Source organism: Mustela nivalis, assembly GCF_964662115.1.
Source record: "Mustela nivalis genome assembly, chromosome: 10".
NCBI classification, from domain to species: Eukaryota; Metazoa; Chordata; class Mammalia; order Carnivora; family Mustelidae; genus Mustela; species Mustela nivalis.
The window spans coordinates 19,171,068-19,196,593 of record NC_139029.1 but is presented as its reverse complement, the minus strand read 5'-3'; the positions used below and the strand labels follow the sequence as shown (position 1 = coordinate 19,196,593).

General features: G+C 50.3%; 2 protein-coding genes and 1 long non-coding RNA gene across 7 annotated transcripts in view; all 3 read right to left on the bottom strand.

Annotated features, from left to right (window-relative positions):
* Nucleotides 1-25,526, bottom strand: part of LOC309841656 — a 963,915-nt gene that overhangs the window by 323,838 nt on the left and 614,551 nt on the right. The gene's annotated exons all lie outside the window — the stretch shown is intronic.
* On the bottom strand, nucleotides 80-11,973 carry TMEM222 (transmembrane protein 222). Its single transcript, XM_082684941.1, has 6 exons — nucleotides 11,720-11,973; nucleotides 5,379-5,463; nucleotides 4,148-4,179; nucleotides 2,539-2,635; nucleotides 2,324-2,454; nucleotides 80-1,166 (listed from the first exon to the last, which is right to left on the bottom strand). Exons 1-6 carry the CDS (start codon nucleotides 11,911-11,913, stop codon nucleotides 1,079-1,081), a joined length of 627 nt encoding a protein of 208 aa, XP_082541067.1. The 5' UTR covers nucleotides 11,914-11,973; the 3' UTR covers nucleotides 80-1,078.
* Nucleotides 22,695-25,526, bottom strand: part of WDTC1 (WD and tetratricopeptide repeats 1) — a 69,453-nt gene continuing 66,621 nt past the window's right edge. For all 5 annotated transcript variants that reach the window (XM_082684817.1, XM_082684816.1, XM_082684815.1 and 2 more), the window contains one exon: nucleotides 22,695-24,689. In XM_082684817.1, coding sequence (XP_082540943.1) covers nucleotides 24,620-24,689 — 70 coding nt within the window. In that variant the 3' untranslated portion in view covers nucleotides 22,695-24,619. The remainder of the gene's footprint in view (nucleotides 24,690-25,526) is intronic.

Below are 25,526 nucleotides of genomic sequence, written 5' to 3'. Positions count from 1 at the left end.
TAGGCACTGGACGAGGACTCAACCATGGCTTTGCCAGTCAGGGCCCCCACCAGGGAGAAAACAAGGACTAGACACCTTCTGGAGTCAAACTCTTTATTACCCTGCCCAGAGAGCCCCGTGCAAGGAATCCTCGGAGCAGGGGTAAGGGGCCACACATGCCCTTTCCACAACTTGAAGTTAAGGGGAACTGTGGCAGGTGGGAGGAAACAGCTCCCCTCCCGCTCCCTGACGGCACTGGCTGCCCTGATGGCTGGCCCCCAGCATCCCGGACCCATGGGGCCATCACCAGTGCGCCTGTACAAGGCCCATGCCTGGGGCTGAAGCCAAGCTCCGTTTACATTGCTCTGGTCTACAGAGGGTCACTCAGGGCATGTCAGCATCACTCATCTCCCTGGGCTGGCTGGGGGAGCCCCGACCCCCAACTGCAGGGGGAGATGGACTCACGTGCTGGGAAGCCCAGGGAGAAGAGGAAGCAGGGTCTGCAGGGGCTGGAGGACACCAGGAGATGGGGCACGAACTGCCCCTAGTGCAGCTTCTGGTAGACATCTGACTGGGGGCCCACCCAGTCCTATTAGACCATTCTAGAGACTAGTGGTGAAGGTCCCAGGGCAGCTTAGCTTATGGAAACTTCTCAGTGTACTCCACCCACCCTGGGACCAGAGCCCTGGCAGCTCTGGCCCCTGTGCGGCCTTGTCCGGTGGTCCAAATGTGCTCCCCTTCCCCACCGGGCACTGGGCTGAGGCAAAGGGAGCCCAGTGGGCAGTGGCAGGAGTAGCTCTACAGAGGCAAGCTAAGGCCTTTCCAACAGGTGACCAAAGAGGGTACCTCAAGGGCGGGGGTCACAAGTCTGGGAAGGAGGGGACAGGGAGCTTCTCAGTGACCAGTGAGACACAACAAGCAAACACCCCCCGCCCCATGTTCCTCTTCAGCCATTGTTCAGTCCATCTGGCCCAGACCACTGGGTCAAAACGAGCAAACCCATCCCTGCCTTTTGGGGTGAGAAGAAAAAATCTGGAACCAAAAGGGGTGGCGACTGCCTCCTCAGGAACCTGGTGGGCTCAGGGCCAGGAGGCAGCCATCACCGAAGGTTGAAGACGAGGCTGACAGTTAGGATGATGCCCAGGAGGAGGACGAACGGCAGCCAGGTCTTCACGAAGGCCCCCACGCTGACAGAGAGGAGAGACGGGGGTCCGAATGGGAAGGGCCCGAGGAATGGGGTGTGTTTCATGGAGCCCTGTCCGCCCACCGGCCCAGATGGGGCTGCTGCTCCTAAGGAAGCTCCCGGAACCACTCCCTCACCCCCAGACTTGGTCAGTCAAGGGAACAGGCCCAGCCTGGCTCGACACCGACGATGCAGAGTCACCAGTTACTGTCCCGGGCAGGGGCTGTTCCAGGTTTCTGGCAGACATCTGACACCATACTGGGCCAGCACGAGAGACGCACCCACCCCTCTCTGGGCCTCACCGCTTCCTCCACAATGAGCTCTCTCTGGGGAGGTCTGGAGTCTCGGTGTGGAAGCCCTCTAATGAGGCCCTCTGGGAAGCGAGGGGTGGGAGGAGTCAGCACAGTGCTGTGGCTGGAGCGGAGGGGCTGGGAGTCAGGGTGACTCAATGTCTGGGTGACTGCGGTTACAGTCTTCTCTGGGGACTGCTAAAGGACTTTCAGAATTAAAAAAAAAAAAAGGACCCCTAAGAGTCTCTTTTTCAGAAGCTCTTAATGATGCATGTGGCTAGCGGGAGGGCTGGAGAGGTGGCTGGGGAGGGGGGGACCAGGCCCATGCTGGCGCCAAGGTGGGTACATCAGTCAAGCTCTCTGAGTCCGCTTACCTGAAAACTGGAATAATGCCTTTGACCTTACAGGTTGAGGCTGTGGTTTCAAAGGTCCTCCCTGGCCACCATGGAGGCCACCTGCCCAGAACCCTGCCTCTGATGAGGAAGAGTAGGAAGGGAATCCCGTGGGGTCAGTTACCAGCCCTTCCTGCGAGGGTCTCCATGTTTGCCTGACCTGTGCACGGGGCTCTGAGGGCTCACAGCCTCTCCAAGGAACCACAACCATCAGCTCCATTATGCCAAGGGCAGCTGCAGCTTAGAGAGGCCAAGGCAGGTGGCTGCGATCACATGGGTCTGGGGTTGGACCCAGGTGGAGCTGGATTTCAGCACAGTCACCATCCTCTCCACCAGGAACTCAGCTAATTACTCTAGAACCTTCATGGCTCCAACCAGCATCTGCTTTGGCCCTGTTGGCTGCAGAATTCCACAAAGGGCCCTGACGGGGTCCTCGGGAGACCAAGGCCCCAGGGGTGAGCAGTGGCTGGACGGCTTACCTGACGTACTTCCCGTACAGCAGGCAGAAGAAGCAGAGCGTCACCATGTTCCAGTTGGTGCTGTTGTTATAGCGCATCAGGTTCAAGGCCAACGCCACATGTGAGTGGCAGTTGTCACAGCAGAGACTGTGCTAGAGACGTGGGAAGGGCTGGGTCAGGCTGGACGGTGGGGGACCTTCCACCCCAGGTCCTGCTATGGCGATTGACCCACCTACCATGCGGTGCTTGTACTCCTCGGAGGCGTCGTGCACAGCTGTGTCCCACGCATTGGGCCCGCTAGCGTACACCTGAGCAGGATCCAACTTCCAGTACCTGGGAGGAGAAAGGGGGTCCGGCACTGGCTCTCCTCTCTTACCATCACTCAGCCTCTCAAATGTTCCGGACACCTGCTCTGTGCGGGGTCCAGAGAAGGGGCAGAGGCTGCAGGGGTGAGAAAAGCCCAGGGCAAGAGGTACACAGTGGGCACCTGTCACACAGTGCCATGTGGATGCTGGGGAAGGCGGGGACTAACTCATTTGGGGGGTTGTGAGAGGCTTCTGGGGTGACATCTCCATCTCGTGTGAAGGAACAGTGGTTACCTGTGCCCAGCAGAGGGTGGAGCACGCACAGAGGGAGTCACAGACTTCTGCGGTTCATACGGGAGTAGGGTGGGGGGGTGGTTAAGAGTGGGCACTGCTGGAGGAGTCAGAGGGAGGAAGATACAGGCCAGGCCACGTGCTGGGGGACTTGAATGTCACTCAGAGTTTATCCATAGCACAAGTTCTCTGCCCCCGCTCCCACATGGGAAACTGGGGAGCAGGAGAAGAGCCCATTCGGCTAAAAGCTCAACTGATCTCAAGCTAGATGAGAGCAGCTGTGCTAACACGGAGTGCCCAGCGGGGCTCCAGAAGGGAATGCGGGGAGGGCAGGGCGCCCTCTGGCTGCTCCGTGGGGAACGGCTTGGATATGGGGCTGCACAGGGGTTCCTGCCTGGAAATGGGTGCCCAGAAAATGGACCCGGAAGAGCAGCCTGGCACCGACATCCAGCCCAGAGGTCCACGGCCAACATCTCCGCCTGCCTGTGGAAGTCAGCAGGGGGCGGGGAACCAGTGCAGGCTGTTTCGCTGTGCGGGTACCACCTTCTCCCTGGGGCAGCCTCAGACCACAGGGGCTGTTCTCAGCATACCAATGACTAAGACCTTGTCACCAGGCCTACAGCTGAGTGGGCCCCCAAGACAGAAGAAATAAAAGGGTGCCTGGCTGGCTCAGTTAACAGAGCATGAGACTTTTGATTTGGGGGTTGTGAGTTCAAGCCCCATACTGGGTATAGAGATTACTTAAAAAAAAAAAAAAGAAAGAAAGAAAACGGAAGGAAGGGAGAGAGAGAGGGAGGGAGACAGACCAAAGATTCCAAATACCCAAACACAGCAATAGCTCCCAGAGGGTCTGACTACTTTTATTCTAACCAGAACTTTCCAGCTGAGTTCCAAGCAGTGCCTCCTTTACATCTTAAATGGCTTGTTCACTCCCAAGGGGCAGAAAAATCTAGATTTTGGAATGAGACATCTAGGTGTGAGTCTCAGCTCTTCCTGTATGATCATGACCAGCCCTTTCTCCTTCCTTATCCTTCCAAAGGAGCTGCAAACAACCTCGCAGAGCTGAGGCAAAGTCTAGATGGTCTGTGGGTAAAAAGGCAGCCAGGACTGGGGCAGATGCTCAGCATGGGTGCTATGCTCTGGTGCACCCTGGCTCTCCCGGCCTTCACCCCATCCTCAGGGTGCTGATTCCCGCCGCATACCAGAAGGCCCGGCCCTAGGGCTTGTCACACGGGTGCTCATCACTTACTTGGCAGGCTTCCCGAAGGCCATGTTGTCTTCCTGCAGAAGGACAAGAGCAGAAGTGAGTGGAGAACCTGGTAGACAGACGTGTCCGTGGTGCAAGTGCAGTGACTAAGAAGGTGTTAGGTCAGGGGGGCAGAAGCAGAGTCTGGACCCCACTTGGGCTGGCACAGCATCTAAAGGGCCAGCAGCAGCTTTTCTGGGAGAAGGCCACATCACAGCAGGAGTGCCCAGAGCGCTGCATCCAGAAACCAAAGACTGGAGTGCCAGCCATGACAGCCCCTGTGTGGCTCCCGGGTACTTCTCTCACCCTCTCCGGTCCTCATTTGCTCCAAGTTCTCTGGCCAATCTCTGAGTGATCACAGGGAGGCAGTTTCCTTTGTGGTACAAATGACAACAACCTCTGACCTCCTGACCTGACAACAGGGCCCACATGGGGCTCCTGTGTCTGGCAGCCTGACTGCATCATTCAGAGGAGGCCTGGTGGTTGAGGAGGGGGCTTGAGAGGCTTCCAATGACAGACATGTTTCACCCAAGCCCTGGACCTCCTACATAAGGAGTCAGGGCAGATTCTGGGTTTAGAATCAGGAAGACCCAGCTGACAGAGCAGGTCAAAGAGAAACTACCATAAAATATACAAAAGACCTCTGTCATGACATCTATTTATATAAACAAGCTGGTACCATCATGACTCCTCATTCCAGCCTCTCACAGAGATGAAGCCACACCCCTGCAATGGGCAGCGCGCTGGCTCGTCTGGAGCTGGCCCCCTGCCCCCACCTCAGGCACATCCCCAGGAAACAGACCTAAGAATATAACTGGTTCGTTCTAGAAGCCCCACCCCATCTTCTCCATGGCCACACCCAGGGAACCACATCAGCCTCCCCGGTGTCCCCACCTTGTGACTCCCACCTTCTGAAGGTCCAGATGTGGTTCCTGGATGGTCTGACTCTCCACTCTTGCCTCTAATCCCTACCCATGTCTTGGTACCCCAGGGGTGGGCTAAGAACTGGGTCAGTTACTTAAGAATCCTTCTGGCCACACTGCCCTCCTGGCCTGTCCTGGAGGTAAGAGAAGGGGGAAAGGGGTCAGACACTGGTGAAGAGCAGAGGGCCAGGGCCAGGACTGTCTGGTATTTGCATTCTCCTGGGGAGACTGGAAAGCTGCCTCAGGCCAGCCAGGCCAGCCTCCCACTGAAGCCTCAGAACCCACCAGAGCGGGGCAGAATGGGAACTCACCGAGACAAAGTAGGGGCCAGCAAAGTCCCGAATGACTCCCGTGGATGTGCAGATGCCCATGTGGCCGATGATGGGGAAAAACCACCTGTGAAAAAAAGGACAGAGAAGGGGCAAAACTTAGGGGGTCTTCGACTGGTTAGGCAGACGCTGGGGACACTCCACCCAGTGTGAGACTATGTGAATATACCGTTGTGCAGTGAGTGCCAACTAGGGTGGCCGGGGAGGGCTGCGGAGGCACAGACAAGGGGCGAGCGCAAATGAATAGCACAATGGAACACCACTGCACCCCACAGAATGGCGACCCCCAAAGGATGGTGTGTGGCGAGGGTGGGGTGTGGAGAGGATGGGGGGCAATGGCAGTTGTTTCTACTGCCTTCAAAACCGGCAATTCCTCTATGCCTCAGCAAACCCACTTCAGAGTGTACGCCCAGCAGAAACAAATGCTTATGTCCACCAATGCAAAGAAAATCCATAGCACCTCTGTTCAACATCGCTGGAAACATTTGTCACTGAACCGCACACTTAAAATGTATGCACTTCACTGTATATACAATACATCCCAATAAAGATGAATTTTCCCCCAACTGTTTATCTCAATTCCAGCTAGGTAACACACCGAGCAATACGAGTTTTGGGTGCAGGATTCAGAGATTCATCACTCGCGCGCACCAGCTGGTATCATCACAACTGCCCCGCTTAGTACCTGGCACCTGTTCAACCCACCCCCCAATAAAGTTGATTTTAAAAATAACTAGAAATAATCCATATGTCCAACAAGAGTAAAATGAGTAAGTAAATTAGGTAGAGTCATGAAATGAAATAATATGTAACAATGAACAAAGAACACACTTAGGCTACATACAACACACGTTCTCTCAGACATTAGGCAGTGAAAGAACCTTCCACAAAAGTTCATGCATAAAACTCCGCTTACATGAACTACAAGAAGAGGTAAAACTAACCTATGGTGCTCAAGGGCAAAAGAGGGGTGATTTTTTTGGCAGAATTAACTGGTACAAGGGAGTCTTTAGGGTAGTGGAAATGTTATCTTCACCTGGGTGACATGAATAAATATATATATATACATATATATATATATATATATATGCAAAAATTCACTAAGCCATATACTTAAGATTTGTCCACTTTGCAGTGTATCTCAGCAAAAAAGTTAAAAAATATCTCAGCAAAAAAGTTAAAAAATATCTCAGCAAAAAAGTTAAAAAATAGGGGTGCCTGGATGGCTCAGTGGTTTAAAGCCTCTGCCTTCTGCTCAGGTCATGATCTCAGGGTCTTGGGATGGAGCCTGGCGTCGGGCTCTCTGCTCAGTGGAGAGCCTCTTCTCCCCCTACCCCCACCTGCCTCTTAAAAAAAAAAAAAGGGGGTTAAAAAATTAAAAAGTGATGGGACGCCTGGGTGGCTCAGTTGGTTAAGCAGCTGCCTTCGGCTCAGGTCATGATCCCAGCGTCCTGGGATCGAGTCCCACATCAGGCTCCTTGCTCAGTGGGGAGCCTGCTTCTCCCTCTGCCTGCCATTCTGTCTGCCTGTGCTCGCTCTCTCCCCTCTCTCTCTGATAAATAAATAAAATCTTTAAAAAAAAAAATTAAAAAGTCGGGGGGAGGCATTTAAACCAATCTGTGGGGGTGCCTGGGTGGCTCAGTCCTGGGATGGAGTCCTGCGCCCGGCTCCTTGCTCAGTGGGGAGTCTGCTTCTCCTTCTCCCTCTGCCTGCTGCTCCCCCTGCTTGTGCTGTCACTCTCTCTCTCTCTCTCTCTGTGTGTCAAATAAATAAATAAATAAAATCTTAAGGAAAGACAACAACACCAAAACACCAATCTGGGTGTGGGTGGGGAGGGTTTCAGGGACGGCTGCTTGGAGGAAACTAGGAAGTTAACAGTAGGTGGAAGGACAGCGATGAGGACGGAGCACGGTGCAGCCCACGAACTTCAAGTCCAGATTTTTTAAAAAACCCAAATCTCGGGGCGCCTGGGTGGCTCAGTGGGTTAAGCCTCTGCCTTCGGCTCAGGTCATGATCTCAGGGTCCTGGGATCGAGTCCCGCATCAGGCTCTCTGCTCAGCAGGGAGCCTGCTTCCCTCTCTCTCTCTCTGCCTGCCTCTCCGTCTACTTGTGATTTCTCTCTGTCAAATAAATAAATAAAATCTTAAAAAAAAAAAAAACAAAAAAACCCCAAAATCTCAGTTGGGCCCCAATATGCAAAATATATAGAAGCCCCTGATCTGTCTGTAGCATGGGAACCAGGGCGCTACAGGGCCTCGGTGCTGAACAGACTGGTCCAGTTTAAGTACTCCCAGGGGGAAAATATGACTCATTCCAGGGCCAGTGGCCAGCACTGGTTTCAAAGCTGCACCCTGCTTGGGAAGGGGAGGCAAAACCTGGAGGTGTAGCGCAAGGAAGCGATTATTAAGGGCTGGATCAGTCAGTAAAAACCAGAACTCTGCTTGTGTTTGGAGAAGGTGAGGGGACAAGAGTGGAGGGAAGCGGGTGGCCAGTTCGGAGGCTATTCTGGAATACTGGCAAGAGATGAGGTGATCCCGACTAGAGCACTGGTGGTAAGGTAGTAAGAAGCAGATGGATTCAAAAGATCCTTAAAAGGAACATTGGGCACTTTTATGACTGATGGGACAGAGGCCTTCCTAGATCTGCTGCCCGGGGGAATCTGAAAGGATAGTGGGGTCAGAGCGGTCTCTTGAGAATGTAATTCAGATTCCATCAATCCCTTGCTTCACACTCATTAATGGCTTCCTGTTACACTTAAAACTCCTTCCAACAGTTTGGCCCTGCTTATCCCTTGAAATCACCTCAACCCTCTTTCTAGCGACATTGCCTGCTTCTGGTTCCCCAAACACACATCTTCCCACCTCAGTGATCTTTTTCATTTGCCTTCATCTGGAACACTCTTCCTCTAGAGCTTCACACAGCTGGCTGCTCTTTGTCATTTAGGCCTCAGCTTTAACTGTCCACTTGGGAGGACTTCCCTGACCATGCCTTCAAGAGTAGCCACACAATGGGGCACCTGGGTGGCTCAGTGGGTTAAGCCTCTGCTTTAGGTTCAGGTCATGATCTCAGGGTCCTGGGATCAAGCCCCATATCAGGCTCTCTGCTCAGCAGGGAGCCTGCTTCCTCCACTCTTTCTGCCTGCCTTTCTGCCTACTTGTGATCTCTCTCTCTCTGTCAAATATGTAAATAAGTAAAATCTTAAAAAAAAGAAGAGTAGCCACACATCACCCCAGGAACCCCAGATCTCATTACTCTGCTTTAATATCTTCATAGTATCAACTACTATCTGGAACTAATCTTGTTAACTTCTATGGTTGTGGTCTTTCCCCACTAGGACGTACACTCCAAGACAGCATGGATTTTCTTATTTATTATAGTCCCCAGAGCAGTGCCTAGCATGCAGTTGGAGGTATGAATTCACCGACTGATAAATGATGAATGAATGAATGTCCTGAATTTAAGAGTGGAGTCAGGCTCTGAAGTTGGAGCTGGGCTGAGTCTTGACTTTGTTTTGGGGCAAGTTACTCATTCCCAACTTTGTCAGTGAGAGGAGGTAGAGAGTAATAATGACCTCAGTGCGGGGGCTACTGTGAAGATTAAACAGGCTCTGCTTGCAAAGTGCCCAACACACTTCCTTGCATTTGGTAGTTGCTCAGTATTGTTACCATGAGCTGTTCCATAAACCCTTGCTATCTCATTGGCTGGACCGGCACAGAATAAATTGCTAAAGAGCTACAGTGGCCACAGAATGGGCACCAGAATTATGGGAAAGTAGCTCCTCTGGCTTCTCAGACCCTGATCTCAGAACAACCCCCTCACCCTTTGCCTCTGCCCCAGTTCCTTTCATCTGGTTGGGGAGAAGGTCTGGGTTTGACCAGTAACCCACATACCACAGCTATGCCGGAAATCTGTTAAGTCCAGAGACAACAGCAGAGCCCTGAGCCTATGGAGGCCACAGAGAAGAAACTCTCCAAGTATCAGTCAGTCAGGAAATCCCATGAAGGCAAGCTCCAAAGCTGCTTTGTGGACTGCTGTCTATTCAGACCAATACATAACAGACCCTCAATAACTGTTCATGGAACGAAGGAACGGCAGGAGGGAAGGAGTTACTGACCCTGGAGAGCGCTACCTGGTAAGGCAGACTCTCTCAGTGGAAAGAGCCCCACGTAGGCTTCTAAGCCTTTATTTCCTCATCTACAAAATGGGGATGACAGTATCTATTTTCATTAGGTTGACATAAGGATCAAGGACCAAATGAGATGATGAATATAAGATGTTTAGAGTATGTATCCAATCCTAGCTGCTTTTGCTAGCAGCAGGAGCTATTATCTGGCTTTTCATGCAGAATTATCTACACCTCTGAGGGGGTGGACAGAGTTTTGGTTTCAGTTGCCTCCTCTCTGCTCCCCTTTCCAAAGACAGAGGACAGTTCCTTGTGCCACATCTATTCCCAGCTCTGCACCCTAGGTCAGCAATCATCACGATGCACTACGATGGTTCATTCATCTGTCTTCCCTTCCTGCTGCAGGTTCCACAGAGGGGCTATGGCTTATTTATCTATTGAACACATGCACATAGATGCAAACAGAAATGGGGTGCGAGCTGCTCCTGGCCCAGGTGACTAGGGATTATGGTGCCCCCATTTCATGTTGCTATCAGATCTCTGAAGAGCAGAGGACTCTATGAATGTTTTTCTGACAACAGGGAAAAACCAGAGATCTTAAAGAAAGAAGACATGTTTCTAGTAAAACCAGTATATTCCCTGACTATCCCTTCCAGTTATTCTCATGTAAACATTTTATTTTCTTCGCAGCACTAATCACTATCAGAAGTTCTCTTCCTAGCTTGTTTATCGTCTATCTCCTTTCACCAGGATTTAAATTCCGTGACAGGGGTGCCTAGGTGGCTTAGGGGGTTAAGGCCTCTGCCTTCAGCTCAGGTCATGATCCCAGGGTCCCGGGATCGAGCCCCACATTGGGCTCTCTGCTCAGCGGGAAGCCTGTTTCCTCCCTCACCCCCGCCTGCTCTCTGCCTACCTGTGATCTCTGTCAAATAAATAACATCTTAAAATAAATAAATAAATAGACTCCATGACAGTGAGGATCCTATCTGTTTCATCTGTGACTTTATATTGTTATCACTTAAAGTTACTCTGGGCACAAAGGAGTCATTCAGCAAATGTGTTACAAGAACACTGAATGAATGAATGAATGAATGAATGAACACACTTTCTTAAAATTTTTATTTTTTAAAGGAATCAGACTTGGATGCTTTTAAATGAATGCATAAGCATTTAAAACCACAAACAAGTGAAGTATTTTAACATAATACAAAAATTAAGGTCATTTTTGTATCATCAACATATAAGGCCAAAAAATGGTCCCTTCTCCACAACACTTGGCTGCTTATGATACAGGGAATAAATCTGTCTCATCAGGTGAGGGGAGAGAGTCAAAAGAGAGCATGTTACGGAGTCTGAAGACTGAGTTTAGGATGCCTTTGCTCAATGGCTTGTGAAGCTGACCAAGATCTTTAATGGTACAGAGGAAGCTCAGTTTCATCATCTCAGAAATCCCTACCTTAGAAAATGACTGTGAAAGAGCCTGGCCAATTGTCCAGCACTGTGAAGGCTGTTTTTATCAGTTGTCAAGGCTGAAGTAGGAGAGCAAACCAGCTCCCCTGACCCAGGAGCTCCTCCTCCTTAAAAGGCGGCCACACTACAGGAGCACCTGCTCTCTCTCCTGACAAAGGACGAGGCCATGGAGGGAACACTGCTTTGGGAGGTAGATACCCTGGGACCTAAATTCGCTTTGCAACTGAAATAGTGTGTGATCTCCAACCTCATCACCTACGAGACAAACGGCTGGACTCCCAGATGTCTGGGGGCTTTTTCAATGTTGACATCTCAGGAGTCAGTGTGGTCTCAGCCACACTCCCACTCCCGCCTCTGGACTCAGTCTAGCCTATAGGAAGTGATCAGCAAGCTTTCGCTCAATGAATGAAGCACTCAATGAAGATGTCTCCTCAGACCCGGTGAGGGGCCCCTCTTCTGCACGCCCACAGGTTCTGCGCTTCCCAGCCACAGAACCTTTCCCGCCGGTCTACGACTGCCCTGCTCCCTCACTAGGCCAGGTGTAACGAGGGCGAGGAGGGTGTCCTATCCGTTAGCAGAAATTGGCACCGCGTAGGTGGCGGGGTTCTGGTGACTGGGCGAGGGGTGCGGGCCGAATTCGAGGGAAGGGCTTGCAGCACGTCGAAACCGGAGGCTGGCCCGGGGCCGCCCGACTCTCCCCGTCCCTGGGCGGAAGCCGGGGGAGACTCACGTGAGCACCGGGATGGGCGTCCACACCACGCAGTAGGGAAAACGGCTCCGGTCCACGTCCATGGTGCTGCCGCCCAAGCCGCTGAAAGGCTTCTTGTCCGTCTCGGCCGCCGTCGGCACCTCCACTTCCGCCATCCCGGGCGGGGGTGGCGGCGGCGGCAACAGGAGCGGCGAACTCCCTTCCGCTTCCGCCATGCTGCGCGCGCCCCGCTCCGGCCGGCCCCTGCTCTAGCGCCGCTCGCCTGGTGGCGTCACTTCCCGGAGGTGGGGTCCGTTGGCTTCGCCTTCCCCCCGGGAATTGGGGCCGCATCCCTCTGGGCCCGGCCCGCCTGGCCCCCTGCCTCGGCGCCCCTTGGCCCCGCGTGTTTGCGCCCGCGCTGCAGCGCTGAGGAGGGGATGCCTTCAGGCGGCGCGCAGTCTAGCGCGAGAGACCGACCGACAACTTCGTAATTCAGTACGCTGAGGCCTCCCAAGAGGTGTGGTACAGCCGCTGTTTATTGAGCGCTTCCTAGGTGCCAAGCACTTGACATACACTGTTTTTAATCCCCATAGACTGGTTCGACATGTGAATTTAGGTATTTCCCCTAGGTTACATGTGAGAAACTGAGGCCCAAGAGGTGAGGTGAGTGGCCAAGACTCAAACCCAAGTCTGCGTCCCTTGTCCTTTCCATTCTGTGAGCTCTCATGAGGCAGTGGCAGCGGAGAGAGGAAGGTCAGGCTAAAATGCTGTGTGGTGTGCGTGTACGCAGGGGAGGCTTGCCGGGAGGTATTTGAGCTGTCTCGATGTTTGCCAGGTGGCACGGGGGTGGGGGTGCAGGGATGCGTGCAGCCGTGCAAAGAGGCTTTGCAGAGCGCCGTGTGCAGGAGTGTGAATATCACCTTGGTTGGAATAAGTCTCAAACCTTAGATGTGCTCCGATCCCTTCATCGAGCAAATGGAGAAACTGAGGCTCGGGGAAGTTCATTAATTGTCCGAGATGACACACAACCAATATAAAGCAGGCAGGCTTAAATCTTGGATTCTTTGGGTTTTTTAAAGGATGCCAAGATAGCCAAAGAAAATGGAATCTGTTGGGATGGGAAGGGAAAATATGGGGACAAGAAGGAAGGTAGCAGCTAAAAATTGGGCTGGGAGGAGGTAGGGACAAAATCAGAAAAATGGGCGCAATGCCTTTTTAGGAACGTCTTTTTCTTCCATTGAATTACCCTTCCTCCCATAGAAACCCTGCTCTCGTTTGTAGCACTTAATATTTTAATGCATTTTGGGGGGTATGTCTGTTATGAAATCTAAGTTCCTTGACTTCAGTAGCTATCGTATAGTCCCTAGTACAGAGCAGATGCCCACTAGATGTTTCTTGATTTAATGATTGAACGGATGTTTTATAAAGGCCTTACAGATATCACAACTGAAAACGATTCTGAGTAGGTTTGTGCCTCTCCTGTGACCCATGTGTCGTGCATTATCTTTGCAGAGCAACACCAGCATCTAGCACAGAGTTTGGCATAGATTAGGTGTGCAGTGTATGTTTGTTGAATGAATAAATTACATTACTTCTTGATTCATCACGATACCTAATCTCTTCCATGTCACAGGCTCTAAGAAAGGTCTTTGCCTTAGATATTCCTCCATCATCACTGTCAATCCATAATTCTAGCACAGGGTTGGTGGGTGCCCTTTAGTCATTTATTTTACATATATTGATGAATAAACAACCAAAGTTAAGTCTTTCTTAGGGTCTGCCACAATTTGGTAGTAGTAACACAAGGACCACCTTTATTCTGCCAGCCTTCAGTGGCTTCTCCCTATACTTAGGATAAAACATAAATATCTAATCATAGCTTACAAGACCCTGCATCTTACCTTTTTTCTTGCTTGTTCACTACACTAAGGGCCTCAGGCCTTTTTATCAGTTCCTCTCACGTGCCACACTCTTTCATGCCCCCAGGGACTTGGCTTACATTCCTCTGCTGACTGTTCCCCACCCCCTTAAAGTGGCTAACTTCTATTTATCCTTCAAGTCTCAGATTAAATGTGGCTTTCTCCAAGAGTCCTTCCCAATCAAAATCAGAAAGCCCGTTAATCTCCCTTGAGACATCCTCTTCCTTTCCTTCATAGCACATTTGTAGCCCTGCATTCTTGGATTCCCCCACTAGGCTGGAAACTCCTTGAGAGCAGAGACTATCCTTGTCCTGTTTACTTCTGCAAACGTAGTGCCTAGTAGTGTTGAGTATATATCATCTGCTTAGTATTTGCAAAAACGAATGAATGGCATACACTTAAAAGCTGGGTATCATATGTTGGGTACACACAGTCCGAGGGCAGGGACCTAGCTCATCACCTGCTACCTCTTGGTGTCCCAAGCTTTTTAAAGGGGCCCGTGGGTGTTGCTGGGCACAGTGCTCAGGAGTAGTGTCTGATCAGAGATCCTTAGCTCCTCGGCCTAGGCAGCTACAGAAGCAGAGGCATGAAGATGGCCAGGTTCCTGGAGAAAGCAGCCAGCTCCTCTGACTTCTCTGGGGCCTCTCCCCCAACCTTCTCCCCCTGCCACCCGTTAGCCTGTCCACACAGCCCCCTCTCATATGCACATATCACCTGGGTTTTCTCACCCAATGTAAAAGCCTCCCTAGCCTGTGCCTTGCCTACTCTGCTGCTGCCACCTCTATCACCCACAGACAGATGGGAAATCTCCATCAAAGACTAACACTTCCTTCCAGGCTCAGAGGATCACAGCAGGGTCCTGGAAGAAGCTCCTCTGACAGCTCAGGAAAGGATTGATAGGACTCATTGCTACCCCTCCCCTCAACACACACACCGACCTAAAATAGGAATGACCATCTGGATCCACTTACAGGGCTGGCTGGGGGAGGGAAGGATAGGAGAGCCGGAACTGTCAAACTGGGAAATCTTCGAGGGCAAGATGCTGCTTGTTTGAAGGGTGAACTCAGGGCACATTCTCTTGGTGGGAGTCAGGCCCCCCCCCATTGGCCCCATCTCTGAGTCCCCCAGGCTCACACACCACCTTCCTCAGACTGTCTCACTCCTCATCCTGGCATTCAAGGCCCCCATGGTCTGGCTCTAAACCCCAGCTTACTTTACAAGCCTCATCTCTCACTGTGCCCCTCGGGATTTGCTCGGGGTTAACCTCGCTGGGCTGTTTGCCCTTCAGAAAATGATTCCTGCACTTCATACCTCATGTCTTTGCTCACACTGTTCCTTTAGTGGAATGCCCTTCCCCTAGTCTCCTATACTACTTTCAAGGTTTCTGGCAAATGTTCCCTCTTTGCTCCCAGAGCACGAAGGCTGTGTTTCTACCTATTGAATATTCATGTGTACTTGCATTAGCATTAGCTGTTTACATGTCTGTCTCCCCTGAGGGACTGTGAACTCCTTGAGAAGGGGTCTGAATGGATCTATTGGTCCCTGTAGCCAAGCACAGCACCCGGAAGATAGGAAGTGCTCAGGGAATGTCACCGTTGCTATTTGTTGATCATAGATGGTCTCCTTAACGACTCTGGGGAAGAATCACCTCAATCAATAACCCCGGGCAGCAGGGCTGAGCCAGGGGCGGTCACGGGTCACTGCAGCAGGCTGGAGTTGCTGCTGGGCATCATGCAGTGTCTGGAGTGTGGAAGGGCAGAGTCCTCTCTTCAGCCTTTTGTTTCTACTTCAGCCTTTCTGTTTCTACTCCACTCATTACCTTCTCTGGCTCCTGGAGATTGGGATTCTCCCCATTAAGCCCTGAACTATCTTCCAGGATGGCTCCAAACCTTTCCATGGTAGGGAGAGGACCATCTGAGAACAGACACTCTGACCCTTTGGACATTAGAGTTTACAGACACTCTGACCCTTTGGACATTAGAGTTTACAAAATGACTTCCTTCTCTGTTCGGTTTTATAGATGGGCAAACTTGCCCAAGATTATCAAAAGCACAGCTAGGACCAGAACTAAGTCTCCTACTCCCGGTGGGCAGTAAAGCAAGACAGTTACATATGTGAATTCTGGAGTCAGCCAACAAACCCAGTGTTTCCACCTAAGCCCTGTCAGTGGTTGTCCTTTGGAAAGTAACTGAGCCTGTTGCACTCAGTTTCTGCATATCTAAAACGGGAAACCATAATTCATCTTAGAGAGTTCTTGTAAGGTTTATTTGACCAGCTAGACCTGAACAGTTCCTGGCCCCAAATACACACTCAATGTTAGCTACTGTAGCAGTGAAAACCACACAACTATAGAACTCTTACTTAAAAAGCACTTTGATGCACATAATCTCACTGTGATTTGGGGCCTTTTACAATGTAGTGAAATAACCAGAGCAGGTATCAAAATACCCATTTTATTGATCGGGAATATGAGCCCAGAAAGGTTCAGGAGCTTTTCTGAGATCTAAGTACCTATTAGACAGAGTTGGGGTTTGGAGCCTTCTTGACCCTGGCTCTCTCTGCTGGTAAGCTGGCTTAGGTCTACTGAAGAGTGATAAGGCTGAGACCAGCCTGAGATTCTGTAAATCACAAAACAGGTGCAAACTATAGCCTCATTAGGACCAGGCTAGTTTATATATGTAAGAAAGAAATGAGAGCAGGAAGCAGAACAAGATAGAATAGAGTAGCGCATGCCTGCCATCATGTCCATCAGAATGCTTTCCTCCCACACCACCCTTGCCTGACACAGAGCCTAGCAAATGGTGGGGAACTCCATGGCAGAAGGTACAGGGGAGGACTCATGATTCCCAGGGAAATTCAATTTACAGGGACCATGCACAATCTGCATTTCTAGCCCACATCTTCCAGATAATGTGGAGGTTCCAGGAGGTCAGGGATTAGTCTGTTGTTTGCACTTTTATTAAGCCAGGGCTTGGTACAGAGGAAGAGCTCAAAAAGTGTCACTACATTTAAATAATAAAATGATTTTTAAACACTTGGACTAGGAATCAGAGATTAGGGATCCAGTCCTGGTTTTGTTTCTGAGGTCCTTGCACAGCCCTTCCCTTTTTCCTGCCCCTCTTTGGAACTCCTTCTCTCTCTTTCAAAAACGTGGAGTTTAGGGATAGATCAGTGATCCTCAGCTCTGGCCATACTTAGAATGAATCTGGGATGCTTAAAAATAATGGTTGGATGCCTGGGTCTTACCTCAGATCAATTAAAACAATCTCTGGGGTGGGACAGTTTTAGTTTTTAAAGTATACTGGGTGAGGGGCGCCTGGGTGGCTCAGTTCGACCCTTGATTTTGGCTCAGGTCATGATCTCAGGGTCATGAGATCAAGCTCCATGGTGGGCCCCATACTGAGCACGGATGGGAGGCTGCCTCAGACTCTCTTCCTACCTCCCTTTCTGTGGCACTCCCACCCTCTTGAAAGAAAGAAGAAAAGAATGAATGAATGAATGAAAGAAAGAATGAATGAATGAATCCTGCATGATTCGGATAGCACAGCCAGAGTGGAGAACCTCTGAGCTAGATGGTTTCTCATTGCCCTTTACATTCTGCAGCATATTTCAGCATGTGCTGAAGCACAGAGACAGCGGAGCAGGCCTCTAGGGCCACACCTACCCACCACAAACACAGGTGGCCCAATTCTTTTTAGTAGGCTCCCTGCCCAGTGTGGAGCCCAGCATGGCGACAGGGGCTTAAACTCATGGCCCTACGGTTAAGACTCAGATGCTTGCCAACTGAGCCACCCAGGTTCCCAACAGGGAGGCCAATTCTAATGTCCGTTTTGCTTGCCAGGGTTGGCTCAGTCGGTAGAGCCTGCAACTCTTGATCTCGAGGTTGTGAGTTCTAGCCCCGCATTGGCTGGGTGTAGAGATTTCTTAAAAATAAAAAAATCTAGGGCGCCTGGGTGGCTCAGTCAGTTAAGTGTCTGCCTTTAGCTCAGGTCATGATCCCAGGGTCCTGGGAGTGAGTCCCCCATCAGGCTCCCTGCTCAGTGGGGAGCCTGCTTCTCCCTCTCCCTCTGCTGTTCTGCCTGCTTGTGCTCTCTCGCTCTGTCAAATAAATGAAATCTTTTAAAAATATATATTTTAAAAAACTGTTTTGCTATGCATTCACTGGGTGGGCTTATCTGATCCCACCTCTCTCGTTTTTATCAAAGTTTGGTTTTTTAAAAAATATTTGTCAGAGAAAGAGCGAGAGTGAGCACAAGCAAGGGGTACAGCAGGCAGAGGGAGAAGCAGACTCCTGGCTGAGCAAGAAGCCCAATATGGAACTTGATCCCAGGACCCTAGGATCATGACCTGAGCTGAAGGCAGATGCTTAACCAACTGAGACACCCGTGCATCCCTGAACCCGCCTCTCTTATCAGTAAGGCTGGTGAGAGTTTTGGGTGAGTCACACAAGCAGAAACATAATTAAAAATGGAGTACCGGGGCGCCTGGGTGGCTCAGTGGGTTGAGCCGCTGCCTTCGGCTCAGGTCATGATCTCAGGTCCTGGGATCGAGTCCCACATCAGGCTCTCTGCTCGGCAGGGAGCCTGCTTCCTCCTCTCTCTCTGCCTGCCTCTCTGCCTACTTGTGATCTCTGTCAAATAAATAAATAAAATCTTTAAAAAAAAAAAATGGAGTACCATGCAACCTTTCTTACTCCAGTTTTGCCTTTTCCACAATGTCATATAGTTGGAATCATACAGCGTGACTTTCAGGCTGGATTTTTTCATAAAGCAATATGCATTTAGGTGTCCCCCATATTTTTGTGGCTTGATAGCTCATTTCTTCTTATCACTGAATAACAGTGTGTCTGTATCACAACTTATCAGTTCACCCTTTGCAGGACTTCCTGGTTGCTTCAAGTTTGGGGAATTATGAAGCTGCAACAAACATCTGTATGCAGGTTTTTGCACAGATGTAAGTTTTCAACTCATTTGGTTAAATACTAAGAAGAACGATTGCTGGGTCTTACAGTAAGACTATATTCAGCTTTGTAAGAAACTGCCAAACTGTCTTTTCAAGTGGCTGTACCATTTCTGCATTCTCACCAGCAATGAGAATTCCTGGTGCTCCACATCTCTTGTCAGCGTTTGGTAATGTCAGTTTTTGAAATCCAGCCATCCTAATAGGTATGTAATGAGATTTCACTGTTGACTTAATTTGCAATCCCCTAATAACATAATGCTGAGCATCTTTTTGTATGCTCATTAGTCCCCTGTATATCCTTTTTGGGTGAAGTATCTATTCAGATCTTTTGCCCATTTTAAAATTGGGTTGTCTGTATTCATATTGTTGAATATTTAGAGTTCTTTGTAGATCTTTGTGTATGTTGGGGTATCTTTTATTTTACATTTATATTTATTTTATATTTATATTTATCTGACATGTTTCGCAAATTATTTTCTCAGTCCTTGGTCTGTCTTTTTCATTCCTGTAATGACTTCATGGAGAAGTTTTTAATGAAACCTGATTTATCAATTCGCTCATGGACTGTGCTTTAGATGTTTCTAAAAACTCATCACCAAACCCAAGGTGACCCAGATTTTCTCCTATTTATCTTCTAGACTAGAAGTCTCTTTTACATTTGGGTCTATGATCCCTTTTGAGTTAACATTTGTGAATGGTGTACGGTGTTTATTTTTATTTTTTAAAAGATTTAAAAAATCTATCTATCTATCTGTTTATTTATTTTTAAAAGATTTTATTTATTTATTTGACAGATCACAAGTAGGCAGAGAGGCAGGCAGAAAGAGAGAGAGAGAGGAGGAAGCAGGCTTTCTGCGGAGCAGACCGCCCAATGTGGGGCTTGATCCCAGGACACTGGGATTCTGACCTGAGCCGAAGGCAGAGGCTTTAACCCACTGAGCCACCCAGGCGCCCCAGATTTTAAAAATTTATTGGACAGACAGAGATCACAAGTAGACAGAGAGGGGGAAGCAGGCTCCCCGCTGAGTAGAGAGCCTGACATGGAGCTCTATCCCAGAATCCTGGGATCACAACCCGAGCTGAAGGTAGAGGCCTTAACCCACTGAGCCACCCAGGCACCCTTGGTGTACAGTGTTTAAATCCAGCACCACTTATTGAAAAGACTGTCCTTTTTTTCATTGAACTGACTTTGCTCCTTTGGCAAGGATCAGCTGACTATTTATGTGGATCTACTTTTGGGTTCTCCACTCATTCCATTGATGTTTGTCTAGTCCTTTGCCAGTACCACACTGTCTTTACTATTATAGCTTTAGGATACATAGTAAAGTTGAGTAATGACAATCCTCCTCTGTTTTTCTTTGACTTCATTATTGTCGTTGGCTATTCTGGGTCTTTTGCCTCTCTATAAACTTTAGAATCCATTTGCCAATGTTCTCAAAACTAGTTGCTGGGATTTTGATTGGGATTTCACTGAAACTATAGATGAAGTTGGGAAGAAATGACATCTTAATAATATTGAGGCTTTCCATACATAAGCATGGGTTATTTCTTCATTTATTTTGATTTTCCTTGATTTCTTTCATCAGCATTTTATAGTTTTCCTCATATAGATCTTGTACATATTTTGTCAGATTCATTCCTAAGGGGTGTGTGTGTGAACAGCTGGGGCACAGGGGATTTTTTTTGGTTTTTTTTTGAGATTTTATTTATTTATTTGGCAGACAGAGATCACAAGTAGGCAGAGGCAGGCAGAGAGACAGAGAGAGAGGAGGAAGCAGGCTTCCCGCTGAGCAGAGAGCCTGATGCAGGGCTTGATCCCAGGACCCCGGGATCATGACCTGAGCTGAGGGCAGAGGCTTTAATCCACTGAGCCACCCAGGTGCCCTCGCACAGGGGATTTTTAGGGCAGAAACTATTCTGTATGACAGTGTAATGATGGATACATGACATTATACATTTGTCAAAACCCACAGAACTATAAAGAAAGTGACCTTACGGGCTTTAGTTAATAATGATGTATTAGTATTGGTTCATTAATTGTAGTAAATGCACTACAGTAATGCAAGACGTTAATAATAGGGGAAACTGAGTCAGGGAGAGAGGGGGGATATATGGGAGTCTTACCGAATGTAAGCCTTAAAGTGCTCTGAAAGACAGGGGCGCCTGGGTGGCTCAGTGGGTTAAACCTCTGCCTTCAGCTCAGGTCATGATCTCAGAGTCTTGGGATCGAGCCCTGCATCAGGCTTGCTGCTCAGTGGGGAGCCTGCTTCCCCCTCTCTCTCTGCCTGCCTCTCTGCCTACTTGTGATCTCTCTCTCTGTGTCAAATAAATAAAATCTTTTTAAAAAATTAAAAAAAAAAAGTGCTCTGAAAGACAAAGTTTACTTACAAAAAGGGTGTGGGGGGGAGTACCAATTCCAAGTGAAAGGGAGCCCCTTGTGAATGAAGTCTTCCAGTGGCTCCTTCTTGCTTCCAGGGTCCAGCCTACAGCCCCTCATCAAGCATGGGGAGCCCTCTGCAGCTGGACTGCCCCTTCAGCCCATGAGCCACTCCTCCCTGAACAGTGCAGCTGAACTGAATCACTTGGGCTCCAGGAGGGAACCAGCGACTTTACACTAGTCTCTTGACCTGGGACACTGCCCCCTCCCTTGCCTGGTCTGCAAATGTCTTGAGTTCTAAAGACTTCATGCTGGGGGTGCCTGGGTGGCTCAGTGTGTTAAGCCTCTGCCTTCAGCTCAGGTCATGATCTCAGGGTCCAGGGACTGAGCCCCGCATTGGGCTCTCTGCTCAGTGGGGAGCCTGCTTCTCCCTCTCTTTCTGCCTACTTGTGATCTCTCTCTCTGTCAAAAGAATAAAGACTTCATCTTGGACACAAAGAAGTGACACTGGTCCAAAACACCTGCTTCATAACACCACCTACTGTGCTTCTGTTTCTGTCAGGATCGCCTTCCTGTCTCCTGAATTAAACCGAGAATACCCTAGCATACCCTGCTGCCTTCCCATCACGCTGTTCTTTCCAAATGTACAAACAGAAGAATGACAAAATTTCAGTAGTGAAGCTATTGTTCCCACAATACTGAATCACAGCCCTGAAACTGTGCATCAACAACCTTGAAAGGCCCCAACAAGTTCATAGAGCACATGGTAGGGGATTTTAAATTTGGGAGACACTCAACATCTGTTGGCTACGGAGAGATCTACTAGTTCAAGGTAGATCACAGTTTCATCATTAGGTTTAGATACATTCCTTTGGTTAGATCATCTTAGAAGCTGGGTTTTTGGTGGTCGCTATTGTGAAAAGCAACTCAAAGTCAGTGTGGAATAGGTAGTACCGTCCAATGGGATTAGAAAGTTTGAGAAGCTTTATAGTGCCCAACAAGCACACAGATCCCATTAGTTATTGTATTTAAGAATGAAATAAAAATACCGTTTCTTCTAGTTTATAAGTACTTTAAAAAAAAGTGACTTGGTACCACATAGTTCTTATTATGTAATTTGAGTATAATTACTTGATAAATAGAACTCTTGGGCATTTCTTTTGGTTTAGAGGCTCCATGAGAAAATTACTGAGCCACGAATGCTGGGTGAGTGCTATGAGCTGGGAAAGTCTGGGAACCTCTGGTCTAAGATACCCTCTAATCCAGGGCACATCACATTGTGAAATCCATTTAGTGGGTTATGGCCAGCCTTCTTTTGCCTTAGTAAAACAGAATGGTCACTAGAACACACTGCATATAGCAACGGTAAATATTATTGTGTAAAGCTTATGTTCATTATATACATACAAATAAGCATGGGTATCTTGGATCACAATGTAGAATGTGTATTTCTTGTTTGGGTTGATTTTAGAAGTTTGAAAAGCCACTAAGACTTCAACCTCCTTATTTTAGAGATGAGAAAACAGCTTGGAGAGTGAAAGCTGATTATTGCAATTCACAGCCACTGGGGCCAGGCGGTGCTGCACTCAGCCTCGCTGTGCTGGGAGGCCACTGCTCACAGGGATCCTCCAAGGCAGGCCTCATTCTACCCAGCAGAGGTGTGGTTACTCAAAGTCACATAGCTACAGCGGTGAGGATCAGGTACCCTCACTTTGGTTCCAAGACCCATTTGCACCCCACAAATGCCAGCAGCCACACCTAGAACAAAATGGTTTTAATCAATTGCGTCACCCTCACTCTCCTGGGAGCGGAGCAACAAAAAGGCTCGGCTCCTGCCCCCAGAGGACAGTAAGGCTTATGTGTCTCTCCACACTGCAGGGCCCAGGCTGGGCAGGTGGGGGGGTGGGTGGGGACAGATGGGGGACACAGGACGGGCGGGCAGGAGGCAGAGAGGAAATGGCAGGTGGCTCGAACACAGGAAAGCAAAAGGGGCCCCTGCTGGTCCCTGGGCCCCAGGGCCCAGCCCCAGTACTCCTGCTTTCCCCTCCCTGGCTCGAGAAAGGTCATGGAGAAGAGACAGGGGAGCAAGTCCCAGCAGCAGGAAAAGCAGCAGCAGCTGTTTCCTTCACCAATAAATATACTTCATTACCAAGCTAGAAGAGGGGGTGGGAGAGGGACTGGGTGGGGAGGAGGGGGGAGAAGCTGCCACCTGTGTTGCTGGGATTAAAGCAATGACGAGATGGTGCCAGACCCCCCACCACTATCCTCACCCCCCCTGTCTTCTTAAAACTGTGAAAAAGCTTTTAACGTGGCCCTCCTGTCTCCAGGGCTGCTCGGAAGCCTGGCTGAGAGGAGGCACCTGGCAGAGACCAGGAGGAGGGAGGGAAGGACGGAGGGAGGGAAGAAGGGAGGCTGCTGCTCCCCAGAGGCTGCAGCTGGAGGGCTGGAGCCGAGTAAGCACTGAGGGGAGAAGGAGGGAGAAGGGGAGGAGGCTGAGCAACTGTCAGGAGAGGCTCCCAGCTGAGAGCCGAGGGGGCAGAGAGCGGCTTGGTGAGTGGTGGGGTGACTGCTGTCCAGTGTTAAGCTTGGGGCTGCTGAGGAGGGAGGGGGCCAAGTTAGGGATTTTCCCATCTGAGTGGCTCAGGAGACCCACCCCCTCCCCCCAGAGCAGCAGGGGGACAGAGAAAAGCCATCACTTCTTTGGTCTTTGTGGCGGCTCAGCATGTGGGGTGGGAGGAAGGGCAGAAAGGGCCCTTAGCAGGGAGCGCCACCTCAGCAGAGTGGGCCTGGCTGGGAGCTCTGGCAGAAAGGTCACAGTGAGGCCAAGGAGCCCCCAGAAAGGGGAGTGGGAGTGGTCATAGTGCAGTGCAGAAGGCTATGGCGTGTTGCCCCACCCTCTGCCAGGGCCCTTGGGAAAGGCTAAGCCCCCGGAGGTGGCCAGTGAGCGCAGGCGCAGGGTCCGGAGCCAGCACTGGGAGAAGGGCGAGGACACTCTCGTGCCCAGGCAGGGGCCTGGCCTTGCCTACTGCAGGACTCCCACCTTCCTTCGGCTTCCACCCTGACACGGTGGCTCTGGAGGGAGGGTGGGACCCCATCCTTTTTCAGAACCTTCCCTGAAGCCACAGAGGAGCTAGCCTTGCCCTAGGAACAAGCGTGGCAACAGGTCAAGGCTAGCCCTTACGGACTGGAATTCCACCCTCTTCCTGCCGCCAACTGAAGTGTAGGGCAGTCCTTGAAGACAGCTTTGGCCCTTGCCTCCCAACCTGAGGCGGGCCAGAGCCCTCCAGGGACATGGGAGGTGGGTGGTGTCTGGAGGGGCTTCCCCTCCTGCTCTTCTGCTCAGAGCTGAGGCCAGTCAAGGGGCAATCTGCCCCAAAGTCTGAAAGCCAGCGAGTTGTAGCAACCCCCCACCCCCAATGCCAAACTAACAAACAAAACAGGGAAATGAAAAAAATGGGGGGAGGGGGAAGACAAACCAAAACAGAACCCCCTGACCTCCTGCCCATGGTGGAGGGTCCAGCCAGTAGCAGGGGCCAGGGACCAGAGCTAGGAGGGTCTAGCTGGGCCGGCACTGAACCTGGCCCTCGGAGCTGTCCTCATCATCAGAGGCCCCCGCACCCCCACTGCTCAGGCCTGTGATCCGGTAGCCCATGTTGAGCAGCATCACCTCCAGTGGGTCGGCGTTCATGCGCCGCTGGTTGGCCTGGGAAGCACCCTCCATGTCCTCCACAACTCGGCCTGTGAGGTCTTCGCTCTGTGGGGAAGGCACACAGCACCGGGAGAGAAGTGTGTGAGGGAGGTTGGCAAAAACACACACACACACACACACACACACACACACACACACACACACACAGATGGGGTGGTATACATAGAGGTGGCTGGACACATCAAGAGATGTACGTGGGGCTGTACGTATATCCTATGTAGATGCGGATGCAGGGAACCCACATATGGGGATACGTACAGGACACGTGCTTACCAGGATACAGATATGAGGGAGACACGCCATGTGGGGTTATACATATGGGGCCCATCTGGTAGTACACACTGGAAGGGGACACAATACACTGAGATATATATGGAGGTGCTGGGATACACACTGGGGGGGGCATACCCCTATGGGGGTACATATTGGCGGGGCCCCATACAGGAAATGGTGGGGCTTACCACATGGGGTTACACACATGGGGGGCCCATACATGGATATATGTGGGAGGACTTGCACCAGGGTCTGCTGGGCACACCTACTAGATACCCAAGGCAGGAGGAACAGGCAACACCCCCCATCCTACTCTTCCGTCATCACTCCCAACAACCCTTCCTTTATCCTTCTTTTTCCCTCCCCTCATGGGAGAGGCCTGTAGGGTTCTCTTTAAAATTCACAGTAAATTGCCTCTGTAATTAGATACACCACTTCACTTCTGTTTTGCTGGCTAGAAAGGGGAGGGAAGTGGGGCAGAGGGCAGGGGAGGCCTCAGGCCAGCCTGCCTGGCTACCCACCCTGAGAGTAGAGGGGACCACATCCTCCTAAGTGTCCCTGTGGACTGGACACTTCACAGACATCACTTCTTTATCCTTAAAGCAACGT

Excerpts from the sequence above, each read along its gene's own strand:
- TMEM222 (XM_082684941.1), bottom strand. The coding sequence starts at position 11,913 with ATGGCGGAAGCGGAAGGGAGTTCGCCGCTCCTGTTGCCGCCGCCGCCA. Across the intron at positions 4,180-5,378 it reads CTGGCCCCTACTTTGTCTCG|GAAGACAACATGGCCTTCGG; the intron begins GTGAGTTCCCAT and ends GTCCTTCTGCAG. Across the intron at positions 2,455-2,538 it reads AGGAGTACAAGCACCGCATG|CACAGTCTCTGCTGTGACAA; the intron begins GTAGGTGGGTCA and ends CCACGTCTCTAG.